The sequence below is a fragment of the Macaca nemestrina genome, chromosome 17 (genome assembly GCF_043159975.1).
Source record: "Macaca nemestrina isolate mMacNem1 chromosome 17, mMacNem.hap1, whole genome shotgun sequence".
Classification (NCBI taxonomy): domain Eukaryota; kingdom Metazoa; phylum Chordata; class Mammalia; order Primates; family Cercopithecidae; genus Macaca; species Macaca nemestrina.
In genome coordinates, this window is record NC_092141.1 from 90187198 (window position 1) to 90206772 (window position 19575).

General features: G+C 54.3%; 2 protein-coding genes across 4 annotated transcripts in view; one reads left to right on the forward strand and one right to left on the reverse strand.

The window, feature by feature from the left end:
• LOC105469388 (centrosomal protein 131) overlaps positions 1-19575 on the reverse strand; it is a 38003-nt gene extending 18428 nt beyond the window's left edge. For 2 of the 3 annotated variants that reach the window (XM_071081804.1, XM_071081803.1), the window contains exons 1-3: positions 19361-19575; positions 16553-16746; positions 3486-3580 (exon numbers count right to left, since the gene is read on the reverse strand). In XM_071081804.1, coding sequence (XP_070937905.1) covers positions 3486-3580; positions 16553-16729 — 272 coding nt within the window. In that variant the 5' untranslated portion in view covers positions 16730-16746; positions 19361-19575. The remainder of the gene's footprint in view (positions 1-3485; positions 3581-16552; positions 16747-19360) is intronic. The other variant, XM_071081802.1, reaches the window with a different exon arrangement.
• LOC105481117 (thioredoxin domain-containing protein 12) lies at positions 8836-10247 on the forward strand. The gene has a single exon (XM_011740407.2). It carries the CDS (start codon positions 8933-8935, stop codon positions 9449-9451), a length of 519 nt encoding a protein of 172 aa, XP_011738709.2. The 5' UTR covers positions 8836-8932; the 3' UTR covers positions 9452-10247.

Below are 19575 nucleotides of genomic sequence, written 5' to 3' on the forward strand. Positions count from 1 at the left end.
TCCCGCGAGGAGAGAGGGGCTGAGGGACTAGCAGCAACTCTGTTTCCAGGCCCAAAGCCCCGATCTGAACACCGTGCCTGGCCAGGGTTCCTCAGTGGAGCTGGGTGTTTCTGTCAGAAGCCCCTGGGAGCTTCATCAGTCACACTGATCACAGCTTCTGGAGACAAAGGACTTACTTGTTTTTTCTTTTTTCTTTTTTTTTTTTTTAAATGTTAGTAGAGACAGGGTTTTGTCTATGTTGCGCAGGCTGGTCTCGAACTCCTGGGCTCAAGAGATCCTCTCACATGGGCCACCCAGAGTGCTGGGATTGCAGGTGTGAGCCTGTGCACCCAGCTGCCCACCGAGGGCCTTAAATACCGTGGCTGCCTCTGCTGCCACCCTCTTCCCTGTGAACAAGGAGCCACACACGCTGCTGCTCAGAGCAGAAGGGGAAGCACAGCTGCAAGGCATGGGCTGGTGGCCCATCCCCACTGCCACCCTGCCCCGGGGAGGCCACAGCTGCACCAAACACAACTCATCAGTTGGGATCAAAACCGTGGCCTGGCTGAGCGTGGTGACACAACACACACCACACCACACACCACACACATACATTACATACACCACATAACACGCCACACACCACATACCATACACACAACACCACACACCATACACACAACACACCACACACACATACACACCACACACACCACACATACACTACATACACCACGTAACATGCCATACACCACACACCACACACACACCACACACCATACACACATACACACACCACACACATACACACCACACACACCATACACACCACACACACACCATACACACCACACACACCACACACATACACTACATACACCACGTAACATGCCGTACACCACACACCACACACACCACACACCACACACCATACACACATACACACCACACACCACACACATACATTACATACACCACATAACACGCCACACACCACACACCATACACACAACACCACACACCATACACACACACCACACACCACACACATTTATTACATACACCACGTAACACGCCACACACCACACACCATACACACAACACCACACACCATACACACAACACCACACACCATACACACAACACACCACACACACATACACACCACACACACACCATACACACCACACACACCACACACACCACACACATACACTACATACACCACGTAACACGCCGCATACCACACACCACACACACAACACACCACACACCATACACACATACACACACCACACACATACACACCACACACACCATACACACCACACACACACCATACACACCACACACACCACATAACACATGTAACACACCACATACACCACACACACCACACACATACACTACATACACCATGTAACACGCACATCACACACACATACACACACCACACACATACACACACACCACACACTACATAACACACACCACACACCATACACACCACACACATGACATAACACACACCACACACCATACACACCACACACCATACACACCACACACACAACACACAACACACCACACACACATATCCCATACACACCACACACACCACATACCATACACACCACACACACACCATATAACACACCACACACCATACACACCGCACACACACCATATAACACACCACACACCATACACACCACACACACACCATACACACCACACACCACACACACAACATACACACCACACACACCACACACACATACACACACCATACACACCACACACACCACATACCACACACCATACACACCACACACACAACACACATACCACACACACACCACACACACCACACACTATACCACATGACACACCACACACCACACACATGTCCACTACACACCATACACACCACACACACATAACACACACACCACACACCACATACACACACTACACATACACCACACACTACATACACACACACATCACATACCACACACACCACACACTACACACAGACCACACACATACCACATACCACATACACCATACCACACACACACCACACACACCACACACACACACCACACACCACATATACACACTACACACACACCACACACCAACTATACACACCACACACACACCACATACTATACACAACACATACACACCACACAGACACACCACACACAGACCACACACATACCACATACTACATACACCACACACATGCACCACACATGCACCGCAAACCATATACACCACACACATACCACACACACAGACACCACACATACCACATAACACACACACCACACACCACACACACACCACACATAGACCACACACATGCCCCATACCACCACATACACCACACCACACACAAACCACACACCACAAACCACACATGCCACACACACCACGGACACCACACATACCACACACACCACCACATAACACACAAACCACACACACCCACCCCCACACACACACCATACACCACACACACCACACACCCCATACATAAACACACACCACACCCCATACATACACACACACCACACATGCACCACTCACAAACCACATACCCCACACCCACACACCACACTCACACCACACACCCACACACCACACAACCCCCAACACACACCACACTCACAGCACACACCCACACACCACACACACCCACCCACACACACACCAGCTGTCCTTGGCAGTCCCTTGCTTGGTGGGACTCCATGAAGCCAGTTCCTGAGTTGAGAGTGGCTCCTGGAGGCTGTGCTGGACGCGGCGTGGTGGCCGCTGTTCTTGGTCTTCCCAGGAAGGGGCCACCCAGGGCCGCTGGTGGCCCAGAACTCAGCCTTCATTAGATCCACGGCCCACGGGAGCACCCTGCTTGCTTGGGGACAATGCCTGGTGGGAGGTGGTGCCAGGGCCTTGCCTACCACTCTGGGCTACAGGATGTCCCCCCTGGAGGCTGCTGGCCACCACCAGCTCCACTCCCCACAACACCCCCACTGGGGCCATTGAGACAGCTCCTCCCCAGCCTGCTGCTTTGGAGGCCACGAGAGACAGCGGCAGAGTTTAAGTGGGCAAAGGTGGGAACAGGGGCTCAAAGTGTGGGGGGTTCAGAAGGGTCACAGTGCTGCCCTCTCTCGCAAATGACAGCTTTTGACATTCAGAGGGCAGGTGGGAAGGGTTTCAGCGGAGCCCTCAGGCAGGGTCTCAGAAGCCGCAGGGACAGCCAGGAGGAAGGGAGGGATGCATGCAGGAAAGTGTCTGCCTCGGGCCTCCCACCCCATGCGAGAGGAGGCCTGGGACACAAAGCTGGCCTGTGAGGTCACTCCAGGCCTCGCTAGCCAGCAAGGGCCCGGGACCTAGGAGGCTGGAGGAAGGGCAGAGCAGAGGCAAGGAGGAGAAGGCTGGGGGGCACCTAAGGTCCCCAGAGGGGGCCAGGGTTATCCAAGGGCTTTGGGGGTTACCTGGGGGAGCCGCTCCGAGGCTGGCTGACCTGTGTGGTGCTGTTGGATCTTCTAAGGTTGTTGATGGCCCGGGAGCCCCCAGGCCCTGTGGCCTCCTGCGAAAAGGGAGAAAACAGTTAATTAAGCAGCAAATGCTCACTCACCAGTTCGCTCAGCCTCCGCCTGCTTTGGAGAAACGCAGTCAGAGAACAGAGGGGTGGCCCTAGGGGTACAGGTGGCCCAGGTGGCCCCAAAGGCAGTGGGTGGTCAGAGGGGCAGGAGTGCTAGACAGCAGGGCAGCGGGAGGGGGGCTGAGGCCTGACCTCTAAGAGCCTCCCCGGCCCCGCATCAAGCAGGAGCCCTTCACCCCTGGCAAAGGGAGGGCGGGAAGGGAGCTGCTCACTGTCACCGCTGTCACCCACCAGCTCCCAGGAACCGCGAGCTCCCACCTTCCGTGGATGAGAAGAGAACCCCTGGGGACCCTTCAGCCCACGGTCTCCTCCGTCAGCAGGGAGGGCACCCGGAGCGACTCTGTGGGGTCACGATGAGGACTAAGGAGACGCAACCGCGACCAAGTGCTATAGGACCCGGGAGTGAGTGCAGCCAACGGCTCGATGGTTCCAGGTCCGTGGAAAGGGGCGGAGGGGCGCAGGGGACGAAGGGAAGGCTGCGCAGCAGACGCTAAGCGAGGATCAGAGCGCTCGGAGAAGCAGCACTTGGGGAAGCGGCGCTCGAGGAAGTGGCACTCGGGGGTACCTTACGCTACGCTCTCTGACTTTCCCGTAGGCTTAAAAACCCTCCAAATCGGCTGGATGTGGTAGCTCACGCCTGTAATCCCAGCACTTTGGGAGGCCGAGGTGGGTGGATTACGAGGTCAAGAGATGGAGACTGTCAGGTGCAGTGGTTCACGCCTGTAATCCCAGCACTTTGGGAGGCTGAGGCAGGTGGATCACGAGGTCAGGGGTTCGAGACCATCCTGGCTAACACAGTGAAACTCCCATCTCTACTAAAAATACAAAAATTAGCTGGGCGTGGTGGCGGGCGCCTGTAGTCCCAGCTACTCAGCAGGCTGAGGCAGGGGAATTGCTTAAACCTGAGAGGCAGAGGTTGCAGTGAGCTGAGATCGCACCACGATACTTCAGCCTGGAGACAGAGCGAGACTCTGTCAGAAAACAAAACAAAACGAAAAATACAAAAACCCTCCAAATCACACATTTCGGGGGAAAGGGCTCACAGTCCAGTGGGAAACGGCCTGGGGAACACCACCAGATGCCACTGGATGCCACAGCCACCAGTGACATCGATCCTGGCCAGGTGCCCACGCCACCACAGGATGGGACCTTGGGTCTCCAGTTTCCCAGGAAAAGAGACCTATGAACTTTCAGATTTATTTTTAAATCTGAATCCTTAAGCTGAAAACAACCCAACCAAAAAAAGACCAAAAAAAAAAAAAAAAAAAAGCTCCAGGGAAGCAGCCACACACAGATCCCACGAGGGAAGCAGCCACACACGGATCCCACCACGGAAGCAGCCACACACGAATCCCACCACGGAAGCAGCCACACACGGATCCCACCACGGAAGCAGCCACACACGGATCCCACCACGGAAGCAGCCACACACAGATCCCACCAGGACACCCAATCATTTGTTACAGGCATTTCCTGGTCAGGAAACCGTGGTCTAAAATAGCTGAACAGCAAGGGCAGGCAGGGAGCCCAGCTCGGCGGCAGCAGAGCCCGTTAAAGGAAGCCAGGCAGAGGCCGCTGTGAGGTCTCGGGGTGGAAATCCCACGAGCACGTGGGCGCCACCACTCTTTCAAGGCTTGGTCACACCTTCCAGACCAGGCTACAGACTGACTATCGGGGAGCAAGCTAACGCCCAACAAAAGACGCAGCCCGCCGCCTTGTTCGCCACACTGGGGCTGCAGAGGCCCCGTGCAATTCCTCATTCAATCCCTCCTGGGCTGTGCTCCCGGAGTCCAAAGCTGGGCGCTGGAAAGGTGTTCGGGAGGTCAGAAGGCAGGGTGCGGGGAGCACAATAGCAGGAGAGGAAGGGCCCCATGGAGGCTTCCATCCTTCTGGGAAAAACAAGATGCCTTCTGGGAAGCCTGAGCAGCGCCCATCGGACAGCAGGTGCCCAAAAAAGGGACCCTGAAAAGGGGACAGTGAAGAGAGGACTGACCAGGTGCTGAGCACAGGCTTGGTGAGCTGGAGGCTGCTGGAGGGGCTGAGAGAGGCAGAAGGGGCAGCAGGCAGAAGCCACCCACGAGACAGGGCCTGCAAGCCCTCCACCCCTGGGAGACGGACTCCAAGCCCCGGGAATGCTCCATCTGAAGAAAGTGTCTTTGTTTACCAGGGGCCTTGGGCCAGCCTGAGGGTCTAAATATGTGATTTGTGGCCAGGCGTGGTGGCTCACGCCTACAATCCCAACACTTTAGGAGGCCAAGGCGGGTGAATGACTTGATCCCAGTAGTTCAAGCCCAGCCTGGGCAACATGGTGAAATCCCATCTCTACAAAAAATTAAAAAATTAGCCAGACATGGTGGTGTGCACCTGTAGTCCCAGCTACTCAGGAAGCTGAGGTGGGAGGATCACTTGAACCCAGGAGTTAAAGGCTGGAGTGAGCTATGATAGTGTCACTGCACTCCAACCTGGGCAACACAGTGACACCCTGTCTCTGAAAGAAAAAAAAGAAAAAAAAAAAAAAAACTGGGTGCGGTGGCTCATGCCTTTAATCCCAGCACTTTGGGAGGCCGAGGTGGGTGGATCACGAGGTTAGGAGATTGAGACCATCCTGGCTAATACGGTGAAACCCCATCTCTACTAAAAATACAAAAATTAGCCGGGCGCGGTGGCAGGTGCCTGCAGTCCCAGCTACTCAGGAGGCTGAGGCAGGAAAATGGTGTGAACCCGGGAGGCGGAGCTTGCAGTGAGCCAAGATCGCACCACTGCACTCCAGCCTGGGCGACAGAGCGAGACTCCGTCTCAAAAAAAAAAAAAGAAAGAAAGAAAAGAAAGAAAAGAAAGAAAAGAAAGAAAGAAAGAAAGAAAGAAAGAAAGAAAGAAAGAAAGAAAGAAAGAAAGAAAGAAAGAAAGATTAGCAAAGAACATGGACAAGTCATAGAAAAGGAAATATGGAAATATACATGGCTCTTAAGTCAAGCCTGTAATCCCAGCACTTTGGGAGGCCGAGGCGGGTGGATCACGAGGTCAGGAGATCGAGACCATCCTGGCTAACACGGTGAAACCCCGTCTCTACTAAAAATACAAAAAACTAGCCGGGCGAGGTGGCGGGCGCCTGTAGTGCCAGCTACTTGGGAGGCTGAGGCAGGAGAATGGCGTAAACCCGGGAGTCTGAGCTTGCAGTGAGCTGAGATCCAGCCACTGCACTCCAGCCTGGGTGACAGAGTGATACTCCGTCTCAAAAAAAAAAAAAAAAACATGAAAAGATGTGTCTGGGTGCAGTGGCTCATGCCTGTAATCCTAGCACTTTGAGAGGCCAAGGTGGGCAGATAATCTGAGGTTGGGAGTTCGAGACCAGCCTGGCCACCATGGTGAAACCTCGTCTCTACTAAAAAAAAAAAATATATATATATATAAAAGTTAGCCGGGCATGGTGGCACACACCTGTAATCCCAGCTACTCAGGAGGCTGAGGCAGGAGAATCGCTTGAACTGGGAGGCGGAGGTTGCAGTAAGCCAAGGTTGCGCTACTGCACTCCAGTCTGGACAACAGAGCAAGACTCCATCTCAAAAAAAAAGAAAAAGAAAATAAAAGATGTTCAGCCTCACTCACAGGAGATGGTAAGTTAGAAATACAATCAGAGGTGGAGGGCGAGGTGCTGTCCGAGTAGCCCTGGGCAGGAGTGGGGCCCGTCAGCCTAAAGGCAGAGGAGCTGTCCCGAGTAGCCCTGGGCAGGAGTGGAGCCCGTGCAGAGGGGCTGTCCCAGAGCATGGCACAGCACTGGTGGTGTTCTTCCCATGGGGTTTGGGTTATTCACTGTGACAGCACCTTACACACCTTACACACACACGGGAGCTAAACCAGGGACAGCAGACGATGGGGCCGCATCCTCACTGCTGGAGGGGAGGTTACAATCAGCAAGTGCGGGGGGGCAAGAGGCTCCACTAGAGGTAGAGACATCAGTATGACCCAGGACACCAATGGTTACTATGTATAGACAGTGTGTAGATTACACACCCGCTGACATACACTACACGCTTCCTTGCTCTGTTGGCTGAGAAGACCAGAAACAGCCCAGTAGTGACGAGCACACCCGGCTCCCAGACCTTGGCCTTCTAAGACCACTCTCCAAGAAAAAGAACCGGGGCTTCTTGCAGAAATGGCTGATTCTAGGACTGGACAAGGAAAGAGACAAGATGAGGCTGGAGCAGTTTATAGGGCCAGAAATAAGGACGTGCTCACAAGACAAAGTGATGGGCAATGACACAGGGATGCAAGAGCCACCTGAAGTTCCCAGTGGCCAAAGCTGCGACAATGAGAGCAACAAAATAAGCCAACTAGTATTGAATAATAACTCGAAGTGTAAATAAATATCCATGAGTCCACTATAATAAATGATTGAAAAAATTAATAAGTGGGGCCAGGTGCGGTGGCTCACAACTGTAATCCCAGCACTTTGGGAGGCTGAGGCAGGCAGATCACTTGAGGTCAGGAGTTTGAGACCAGCCTGGACAACATGGTGAAACCCCCATCTCTACTAAAATACAAAAATTAGCCAGGTGTGGTGGCGTGCACCTGTAGTCCCAGGTACTCAGGAGGCTGAGACAGGAAAATCGCTTGAACCCAGGAGGCAGAGGTTGCAGTGAGCCGAGATTATGCCACTGCACTCCAGCCTGGGCAACAGAGTGAGACGTTGTCTCAAATTAAAAAAAAAAATTACAAATGAGGGTGAACAGACAAATCTCCTGTATAGAATTCCCAATAACTTGTATAGATGCTCTTCTCTAAAGGAGGGCGAGCGAAACTCCCCACCCCTTCCGTGTGGGCTCAGCAAAGCGACTTCCTGCCAGAGAACACAGGGGACGGGCCACTTCACAGGGAAGCCTGACCCTGCACCTCGGCCAGGGGACCAAGGCCAGCAGCACCACCAGTGAGAGGTCACAGGGACAATGTGGACCGCAGACAGGATGGGGTGAGAAGAGCACTTTACCTCTGTGGTCTTCCTCCTAAAACCACCCCATGGTCTGATCACGAGAAAAGTATCAGGCAAGTCCAACAGGGGCCATTCTGTAAAATCCCTGACCAGCTCTCCCCAAAACTCGAAGGTCATTAAAAACAAGGAGAGTCTGAGAAACTCACAGCCCAAACGAGCCTGAGACCCACAGCCTAAAAATCATGTGGGATCGGGGTTGTGCTGAGCCGCGCTCGGGGAACGGTGTGGACCGTCTGCTGGGACTCCGGCCCTCCGTCCGCTCAGCCCCGTGGCCCCGCGCACCTACTGCCATGGAGACGCGGCCTCGTCTCGGGGCCACCTGTTTGCTGGGCTTCAGTTTCCTGCTCCTCGTCATCTCCTCTGATGGACATAATGGGCTTGGAAAGGGTTTTGGAGATCATATTCATTGGAGGACACTGGAAGATGGGAAGAAAGAAGCAGCTGCCAGTGGACTGCCCCTGATGGTGATTATTCATAAATCCTGGTGTGGAGCTTGCAAAGCTCTAAAGCCCAAATTTGCAGAATCTACAGAAATTTCAGAACTCTCCCATAATTTTGTTATGGTAAATCTTGAGGATGAAGAGGAACCCAAAGATGAAGATTTCAGCCCAGACGGGGGTTATATTCCACGAATCCTTTTTCTGGATCCCAGTGGCAAGGTGCATCCTGAAATCATCAATGAGAATGGAAACCCCAGCTACAAGTATTTCTACATCAGTGCCGAGCAAGTTGTTCAGGGGATGAAGGAAGCTCAGGAAAGGCTGACGGGTGATGCCTTCAGAAAGAAACATCTTGAAGATGAATTGTAACATGAATGTGCCCCTTCTTTCATCAGAGTTAGTGTTCTGGAAGGAATGCAGCAGGGGAGGGAATATTGAGGAATCATCTAGAACAATTAAGCCAACCAGGAAACCTCATTCCTACCTACACTGGAAGGAGCGCTCTCACTGTGGAAGAGTTCTGCTAACACAAGCTGGTCTGCATGTTTGTGGATCCAGCAGAGAGCGGCAGACTTTCTTCTCTTTTTCCCTCTCACCTAAATGTCAATTTGTCATTGAATGTAAAAAATGAAACCTTCTGACACAAAACTTGAGCCACTTGGAGGTTTACTCCTCGCACTTAAGTATTTGAGTCTTTTCCCATTTCCTCCCACTTTACTCACCTTAGTGGTAAAAGAAGACTAGTAGCATCTTTTCTACAATGTTAAAATTGCAGAAATAGCTTATCATTAAACAACAACAACAACAACAACAAATTCTAAGTGTAAATCAGTAATTCTACCCCCTATCAAGGGGGTAGCCTGCTTTTTCCCTTTTTCCTTCTGGGAATAATTGTGGGCTGCTTCGCAAATTTCTACAACCCCTTTCCTTTTCTCACGCTTGGGTTTCCCTGTTTGCACATATGCGTGTGCAGGACTGGCTGTGTGCTTGGACTCTGCTCCAGGTGGAAGCATGTTTTCCCTTGTTACTGTTGGAGAAACTCAAACCTTCAAGCCCTACGTGTAGCCATTTTGTCAAGTCATCAACTGTATTTTTGTACTGGCATTAACAAAAAAAGAGATAAAATATTGTTCCATTAAACTTTAATAAAACTTTAAAAGGAAAAAAAAAAAAATCATGTGGGATCCTGGGACAGAAAAGGACAACGGGTAAAAACTGCAAAAATACAAATAAAGTGTGGACTTTAGTCAGTGATTTATCAATAATGACTTGTCGGCCGGGCGCGGTGGCTCAAGCCTGTAATCCCAGCACTTTGGGAGGCCGAGACGGGCGGATCACGAGGTCGGGAGATCGAGACCATCCTGGCTAACACGGTGAAACCCCGTCTCTACTAAAAAAATACAAAAAACTAGCCGGGCGAGGTGGTGGGCGCCTGTAGTCCCAGCTACTCGGGAGGCTGAGGCAGGAGAATGGCGTGAACCCGGGAGGCGGAGCTTGCAGTGAGCTGAGATCCGACCACTGCACTCCAGCCTGGGCGACAGAGCAAGACTCCGTCTCAAAAAAAAAAAAAAAAAAAAATGACTTGTCAATTGTACACATGTCCCATCATAATGTAAGATATTCAAATAGCAGAGACTGGGTGGGGTATAGGGGAACACCCTGCACTTTCCAAGTTTTCTATACATTAAAAATTATACTAACATAAAAGCTTTATTTTTAAAAATTGCAGTCACGCCAGTGGCTCACGTCTGTAATCCCAGCACTTTGGGAGGCCAAGGCGGGCGGATCACTTGAGGTCAGGAGTTTGAGACCAGCCTGGCCAACATAGTGAAATCCTGTCTCTACTAAAAATACAAAAATTAGCTGGGCATGGTGGTGCACACCTGTAATCCCAGCTACTCTGGGGACTGAGGCAGGAGAATTGCTTGAATCCGGGAGACGGAGATTGCTGTGAGCTGAGATCGCACCATTGCACTCCAGCCTGGGGTACAAGAGTGAAACTTCATCTCAAAAAAGAAAAAGAAAAAAACAAAATAAAAAGTAAAAAGTAAAAAACTAAAAAGTAGTACAGTCAGATATCTTTTGTTACATATTGAACCTGTAAAGACCAAAAAGTGTGCTGCACGTGTGCCAGGCAGAGCACGAGGGAGCAGGCACCGTGGCACCCTGTGACGCAAGTGTGACTTGGGGCAACGATCTTTATGGAGAGGAACTTGGCAATGCTTATCAAAAAAAATTTTGTTTTGAGACGGAGTCTCGCTCTGTCACCCAGGCTGGAGTGCAGTGGCGCGACCATAGCTCACTACAGCCTCAAACTTTCTGGGCTCAAGCCATCCTCCTGCCCCAGCCTCCCATGTCGCTGGGACTACAGGCATGCACCACCACACTCTGCTAATTTTTTGATCTTTTTGAAGAGACAGGGGTCTCACTATGTTGCCCAGGCTGGTCTCAAACTCCTGGCCTCAAGTGATCCTCTCATCTCAGCCATGCAAAGTGCTGGGATTACAGATATTGACCACCACTCCCAGCCCCCTTTCAAATTTATTTTATTTATTTATTTTTTTTTGAAATGGAGTCTCGCTGTCACCCAGGCTAGAGTGTGGTGGTGCGATCTTGGCTCACTGCAACCTCCAGCTTCCAGGTTCAATCAGTTCTCATGCCTCAGCCTCCTGTGTAGCTGGGATCACAGGCGCCCACCACCACGTCTGGCTAATTTTTGTATTTTTAGTACAGACGAGGTTTCACCATGTTGGCCAGGCTGGTCTCCAACTCCTGACCTCAAGCGATCTGCCCGCCTTGGCCTCCCAAAGCGCTGGGATTACAGGCATGAGCCACCGCACCTGGCCCCTCTTTCAAAATTTGAAATGGACTTATGCTCTGACCCAGTAATTATCCTTCAGGGTTTATTCTGCAGGCATATTGACACGTATGCAAAATGGCACAGACACAAGGGTATTGCTGCGCCACTCTTGGTACCATGACAAGGAAAATCCAGAGGACCGCTGGGTGACGCTCTGGTGCATCATCTGACGAACTGTTGTCAGCTGCTACAAAACAACGGAAAGAAAGCGGGAGCAGGGCCGGGTGCGGTGGCCCACGCCCGTAATCCCAGCACTTTGGGAGGCCGAGGTGGGAGGATTACTTCAGCCCAGGGGTTGAGGACCAGCAACCTAATGAGACTCCTGTCCCTACAAAAAGATTAAAAATTAGTAGGCCAGGTGCAGTGGCTCATACCTGTAATCCCAGCACTTTGGGAGGCTGAGGTGGGAGGATCACCTAAGGTCAGGAGTTCAAGACCAGCCTGACCAACACATGGCAAAACTCCATCTCTACTAAAAATACAAAATTAGCCAGGCATGGTGGCGCACGCCTGTAATCCCAGCTACTTGGGAATCTGAGGGTGGAGAATCCCTTGAACTCGGGAGGCGGAGGCTGCAGCGAGACGAGATCTCACCAATGCACTCCAGCCAGGACAAAAAGAGCAAAAGTCTGTCTCAAAAAAAAAAAAAAAAAAGACATTGAAAAATGAGCTGGGCAGGGTGGTGAGCACCTGTAATCCATGCTGCTCAGGATGCTGAGGTGAGAGGATCACTTGTGTCCAGGAGGTGGAGGCTGCAGTAAGCTGTGGTTGCCCCACTGCACTCCAGCCTGGGTGACAGAGCAAGCCCCTGTCTTAAAAAGAAAAAAAAAAGAGAATGCAGGAGCCCCATGCAGCTGACTGATACGGCACTTGTTCCAATATATCTCCAGCATCACTGATGCCTGTGTGCCCAGAGCACGGGTGGGTGCAGGAGAAGCGGAACGGTGGCCGCCTACGAGAGGCCCGCAAGATCGGGCAGGACAGGCTCGCTGCTCAATGAGCTCCCTTTTCCCAAACGGTGCGTGTGAATGACCTATTCAAAAAACACAGGTCGGAGTTTTGAAATCATCCCACCGATGGCACCAGTCATTGCATCAGGGCCATGGATTACGGGGGCCCTTCATCTTGTCTCGATGTTCCTGGGGACCGTTTCACAGCCTCCAAGAGGGATGTCAGGGGAGGGGCAAAGGGGCTTCCGCTCACTGACGGACACCACGGTGCAAAGGCCACTCAAGCTCAGATGGTAAATCCAGTCACGGGCCAAAAACCCTAAACTCCACCTGCAAGAAGGAGGGGGCATCATCGCCCAGGGAGGGGCAGGCGGCCCCCATGGCCGGGACACGTGTGCAGTGATGTCTGTTCCCCAGTGAGCTTGTGCTCTTGGGATTTAAAGATCTCTTTTCTTTACGGGGAAGGGAACCAGAGAGAATAATGATCTAGGGGGCTAGAGGATCAGGTGGGCATACAGCTCGAGCAAGGATGAGGGACCCTCTACAGTCTGGCACCGACATTTCTTGAGCCAGAAGACTGGCAAGAACTGCAGTTACATCCTGGATGGGGAATCCCAGGACAGCAGGCCCTGGACCCAGGAAAATCTTTAGAGACAAGGGGTAGAGTGGAAACCCCAGGCCAATGGCCACTGAGAAGGTCTCCGAACCAGGGGACAGCACCCTACCCCACCCCCAAACACCAGGAGGAAGAGAATCGCGTGCCGCCTGGTACAGGTGTGATGCCATGCCTGGCCAAAACAAACGCTCTCCAGGAATCCCAATGAGACTGAGTCGTAGCAGGGCAGGTGGCCGAGAGGACGGGGACCGGGCACAACAGAAACCCCCGAGGCCACGTCACACACTGGCGGGGGGTCCCTCTTCCACCAGCAGTTCCTGAGCTCCCACCATGTGCCCGACAGAAGGCAGACAGGCATGCAGGGGTGGGGCGTCTTGGATCGAGCGAGGGGCTCAAAGAATTGAAGTGAACAGCTGGAACATTCCATGAACGAGGGGACTGTCAGCAGTCGCCACTCAACACTGCAGGAGCGGGCGATGGTGCCAGCCCAGGAAAGGAGGGATCAATATGATTAGCGCTCGCTGTGGCTTTGAACCTCTATTCAGCAACAGTACAATTCTCAGCAGAAAGGCTGGGAGTGTGGTTAGGTGCCCGGGTCGGCCGTGGATAGAGCCTGTCCATGCCACCGAATGACCATCTAGAAAACCCAGAAACTTTTACAACACTGTCTCCACACAACAACAGAGCTGCAATTTCTTTCTTTCTTTCTTTCTTTCTTTTTTTTTTTTTGAGACGGAGTCTCGCTCTGTCGCCCAGGCTGGAGTGCAGTGGCGGGATCTCGGCTCACTGCAAGCTCCGCCTCCCGGGTGCACGCCATTCTCCTGCCTCAGCCTCCCCAGTAGCTGGGACTACAGGCGCCCGCCACCATGCCCGGCTCATTTTTTGTATTTTTAGTAGAGACGGGGTTTCACCGTGTCAGCCAGGATGATCTCGATCTCCTGACCTCGTGATCCGCCCGTCTCGGCCTCCCAAAGTGCTGGGATTACAGACGTGAGCCACCGCGCCCGGCCTTTCTTTTTTTTGAGACAGAGTCTGGCTCTTTGGCCCAGGCTGGAGTGCAGCGGCGTGATCTCGGCTCACTGCAGCCTCCGCCTCCCAGGTTCAAGCAACTCTCCTGTCTCAGTCTCCCGAGTAGCTGGGATTAAGGGTGCACGCCACCACGCCCAGCTAATTTGTGTATTTTCAGTAGAGACAGGGTTTCACCATTTTTTTTTTTTTTTTTTTTTTGAGACGGAGTCTTGCTCTGTCCCCCAGGCTGGAGTGCAGTTGCGCGATCTCGGCTCACTGCAAGCTCCGCCTCCTGGGTTTACGCCATTCTCCTGCCTCAGCCTCCCGAGTAGCTGGGACTACAGGCGCCCGCCACCTTGCCCGGCCAGTTTTTTGTATTTTTAGTAGAGACGGGGTTTCACCGTGTTAGCCAGGATGGTCTCGATCTCCTGACCTTGTGATCCGCCCGCCTCAGCCTCCCAAAGTGCTGGGATTACAGGCTTGAGCCACCGCGCCCAGCCCAAATCTGCGATTTCAAGTGCGTCTTCCTTGCCCCAGGTGCCATGAACCTAGGGCTTTAGAAACGGAGGGGCCAAGGCAGGTGGGTGAGGGGGTCAGTGACGCAGAAGCAGGGATGCGGACAGGAGAGGCAGAGGGCTCAGAGATGGCTCTAGCCCAAGTTGGTTACCCCTCTGCTAAAACAGTGCAGCATACTTTTATTTTTACAGCTTATGTCTGTAAATGTCTAGAGACGCACCAAATCTTGAGACAACCTGCTGGCCACACTGACACATCAGGACATCCTGGGTCCCCGCCCTGCCGGCCCCAGCCTTTGGGAACCTACTTGGTCCAAGGGCCGGCTCCTGGCCCAGTTGCCCTTACCCTGGAACTCGGCTAGGCATCTGGCGGGCCCCACCCTGCCCACCTCTAGCTTAGGGCAGACATAGGAATAACTTTTTCAAGGAGGGGAAGGTCCAAGCCTTTTATTCACAGTGGAACCCTGGCCTGGACACACCAGGGGTTCCTGTGGGAAGCCTCGACTGCCCTCCAGACCCCACGAGCCTTCTCTCTGCCCTGCTGTGTTGCCCTGCAGGGACCTCAGGCAGGGAGCCCCAGACCTGCTGCCTCATCGAAGCCAAGGCTCCCAGGCCCTTGCTGTTCAGGAAGCTCAGGCGAGACTCTGGTCAGGCTCTGCCCCAACCCCTACAGAGCCGCTCGATTCCCCCCTTGCTCTGAAGACTGGGCCTGGCAGACACCTACTAGGGTGCAGCAGGCCCAGCCTGCCTCTCACAGCCCCCATCTGGGAACCGGTCACCCTCCTCCCCACTCCCAGAGGTGGGCAGGAAAGGCAGTTCTCACCCCGAAACTCCCACAGCTGTCTTGCTGCCCACACACCCACACGCCCGTCTAGGTTTCTCCAAGACCACCAGGAGCTCATCACCCTCCCCCCAGGTCAACCCCATTTCTTTCTTTCTTTTTTTTTTTTTTTTTGATATGGCGTCTCACTCTGTCGCCAGGCTGGAGTGCAATGGCTCGATCTCGGCTCACCACAACCTCTGCCCCCCGGGTTCAAGCAAATCTCCTGCCTCAGCCTCCGGAGTAGCTGGGATTACAGGCATGCGCCACCATGCCCCGCAAATTTTTTTTTATATCTTTAGTAGAGACGGAGTTTCACCATCTTGGTCAGGCTGGTCTTGAACTGCCAACCTCAGGTCATTCGCCTGCCTTGGCCTCTCAAAGTGCTGGGATTACAGGTGTGAGCCACCGAGCCCAGCCAACCCCATTTCTTGAGGATTCAAACGAATCCAAAGGGCGGTGGCACAGGAGGCCTGGGGCTGGTGCTGAAAGAATCCAGGCTCTGGCTTGACCTTCTAGTGATTCAGCATCCACGCCTGTAAGACTCAAGTCCCACCTGCCCCCGGAACAGCCACAAGGCTCCAACATGTCCAGATGTGAGGCACTTGTTCACATGTAGAGCTGGACCCAGGGGTCAGATGCCAATCGAACAACAGCCCTCCAGGAGGCAGGGGCCCGGACCCCTAGGCCACAGTACTCACCAGCGCCTTCCTCTTCTGCTCACTGCCTGTGACCACGGAGACAGAGCGGACGATGGGCTTGGTGGTGGCGGCACTGCCAGGGCGCCGGGACACAGGCGGAGGGAGACCTGTCAGACTCAGGTCCACACCTGCCGGGCTGCACTCCGGGGCGCTGCTGATGGCCCGGGTGCCTTTCATGGTGGACAAGGCAGGTCCTGAGCGGGGAAGCAAGAGCTTCAATGAGATGCTGTGGGTGCGGAAACTACAGTCCCCTGCACCCACCGCCTCCAGCCCAGCCTCAGCTGGCCCAGGACACCCAGGTCCACTGGCCACCAAGCTTCCCGGGAAGGCCTGTCACAACCTATGTAGCCCTCTGGCCGGTGGAGGAACACAAGGGAGCTGTTCTGAGCCCAACGTCCAGAAGGGCCCCAGACAATGGACAGGTAGGTGGTGAAGGCAAGGCCCGTGGGTGCCTTGCAGCACCAGCAGCACCCCAGGGGGAGCCCGGGCCACAGGCCATTGTCGATGTGAGCCGGGTTCTGCCATCTACCCCACACCGTGATTCTGAGAAAGTCACTGCCCGAGCCCCAGTCTCCTCTATAAAACGGACATTTGATTTTTTTTTTTTTGAAACGGAATATCGTTCTTGTTACCCAGGCTGGAGTGCAGTGGCACAATCTCGGCTCACTGCCACCTCTGCCTCCCAGGTTCAAGTGATTCTCCTGCCTCAGCCTCCCAAGCAGCTGGGATTACAGGTGCCCACCACCACACCTGCTAATTTTTGTGTTTTCAGTAGAGACAGGGTTTTGCCATGTTGGACAGGCTGGTCTCGAACTCCTGACCTCAAGTCATTCACCTGCCTCGGCCTCCCAAAGTGCTGGGATTACCGGCATGAGCCACCACGCCTGTCTCTGTAAAATACACATTTTAAAAAGGGGTTGCATGTTGGCAGGGCACAGCGGCTCACTCCTGTAATCCCCACACTTTGGGAGGCCAAGGCAGGCGGATTGCCTGAGCTCAGGAGTTCAAGACCAGCCTAAGCAACATGATGAAACCTCACCTCTACTAAAAAATTCAAAAAATTAGCTGGGCGTGGTGGCAGGTACCTATAATCCCAGCTACTCTGGAGGCTGAGGCAGGGGAATTGCTTGTAACTGGCAGGTGGAGTTTGCAGTGAGCCAAGATCATGCCACTGCACTCCAGCCTGGGCAACAGAGCGAGACTCCAAAAAAAAAAAAAAAAAAAAGTGGCGGTTTTGTGAGGTCCAGACGAGATGCTGGTCTCAAGGCCTCAAGGCTGCACTGGGCGAGCACTCACTGGATAACGTGTTATTCCAGCAGGGGACGGGTGTTCTGACGATAGAGGGGATAAGCCTGGGGATGCTGGCTTCCTTACTTTGGAACTTCTCAGAGCAAACACTGCCAGCCCCCAGCCCATCCCCACACGGCACCTCAGCTGATCTTTCTGAACGGGTCTCAGCTCGTGCATGTGCCCCTACCAAAAACCCTGCAACAGCTTCCTAGGCACAGAGAATAAAAACCTCACATCCAGCTCCTGCAAGATCTGACCCTGTATTCTCAGTGACCTCATCAGCTCCCCTGCTGTGCCCCTTTGTTGTGGCTTTAGCCAACACTGCCTCCCTGGTGCTCCTCAAACTCAGCCAGCTTGGCCCCGGCCAGTCCCCTGCCTCTAGGTCTCAGGACACTCCCTCCCTGCACTCAGAGGCCTTCCCTGAGCACCCATCACTCTTCACTCCCCATCCGGCTCTGACTCCCTTCCTGTGGCTGTACACAGTTGGCTCCAGTGCAACCCCAGCACCAGCAGGGGAAGGCGCTCAGCTGAACTAGTAGATGAACGGGAGAGGCTGGCGCCAGGGACCAACGTTGAGAATTACTTCCCTGCCACGGTGGCCTCCAGTGGGCCAGCAGGCACCCAACCTATCGCCCGAGGTCACCCTGGGCTTCCTTCAGCCCAGCGCCCCACAGCAGGTCCCCCAAGGTCCCTTCCACGGAGAGGTGGATACCCCTACCCCCTAGAGGCTGACCCTGCCACTGACCAGGCCCAAGTCCTCAGTTATGCACTTCTGATTGGGCGGATGGAACTTAACACCCTCCTCCTGCAGGGCACTGTCCACCCTTGGCTGGACCCATGCAAGACCCTGGAGCCCAGGGCTCTGCTCTCCCAGCCCCACACGCAAGCGGCTCTGGGATGGCGAACACGGCCTCTCCACGGAAACCTCCAGGCCAGAAGAAGGGAGGCCTGGGAGGCCACTACATCTTGGATAAAACTGTATCCCTCCCAGGACCTGAAGGGGCGGGGAGTGATGACCAGAGCCCAGACCTGGTCCCCAGGGTGGGTTGACCCTGACCCTGACCCTGACCCTGACCCTGGACAGCGAGACCAGAGCCCATGCGCAGAGCAGAGCCCTCCACTTGTCCACGGGGCAGCTCCCATCTCCCCAGTCCCCCTAGGGCTTAAGGCAGCCGGGCCAGAGATGCCAGGACTGGACTCCATGTTGTCCTGGGGACCGGAGGGCAGTGGAGGGAGGTGGAGGGGGTGGAGGTGGGGACCCACACCCTCAGGCACGAGCCTCTCCTCACCTGCGCGGGCCCCGGACCCCCCTCACCTGTGGGCACCCTGGATCCCCCTCCCCTCACTTCCCCCGGACCCCTCCCTCAATTGCGCGGGCACCAGATCCCCCCTCACCTGTGCGTGCCCCGGATCCCCATCACTTCACCACTTGACCAAGACCTCCCACCTGCGCGGGCTCCGGACCCCCCCCAACCTCCGCGCGCCCTGCAACCCCATCCCTTGCCCGGGCCCCCTCACCTGCGCGGGCTGGGGGCGCAGCCGCGAAGCCGGCCTGGCGCGCGGGGCCTGCAGATTCGGCCGGCGGGGAGTGATGCGGAACCAGTCGCGCCCAAAGCTCGGGTCGGCGACCTGGCGCCCGGCCACCCCAACACTGCCCAGAGGCCCGGTGACAATGAAGCTGCCGGGGGGCCGGGGTGAGCGGCGGCGGCAGCTAGCAACCAGCCTGGCACCGC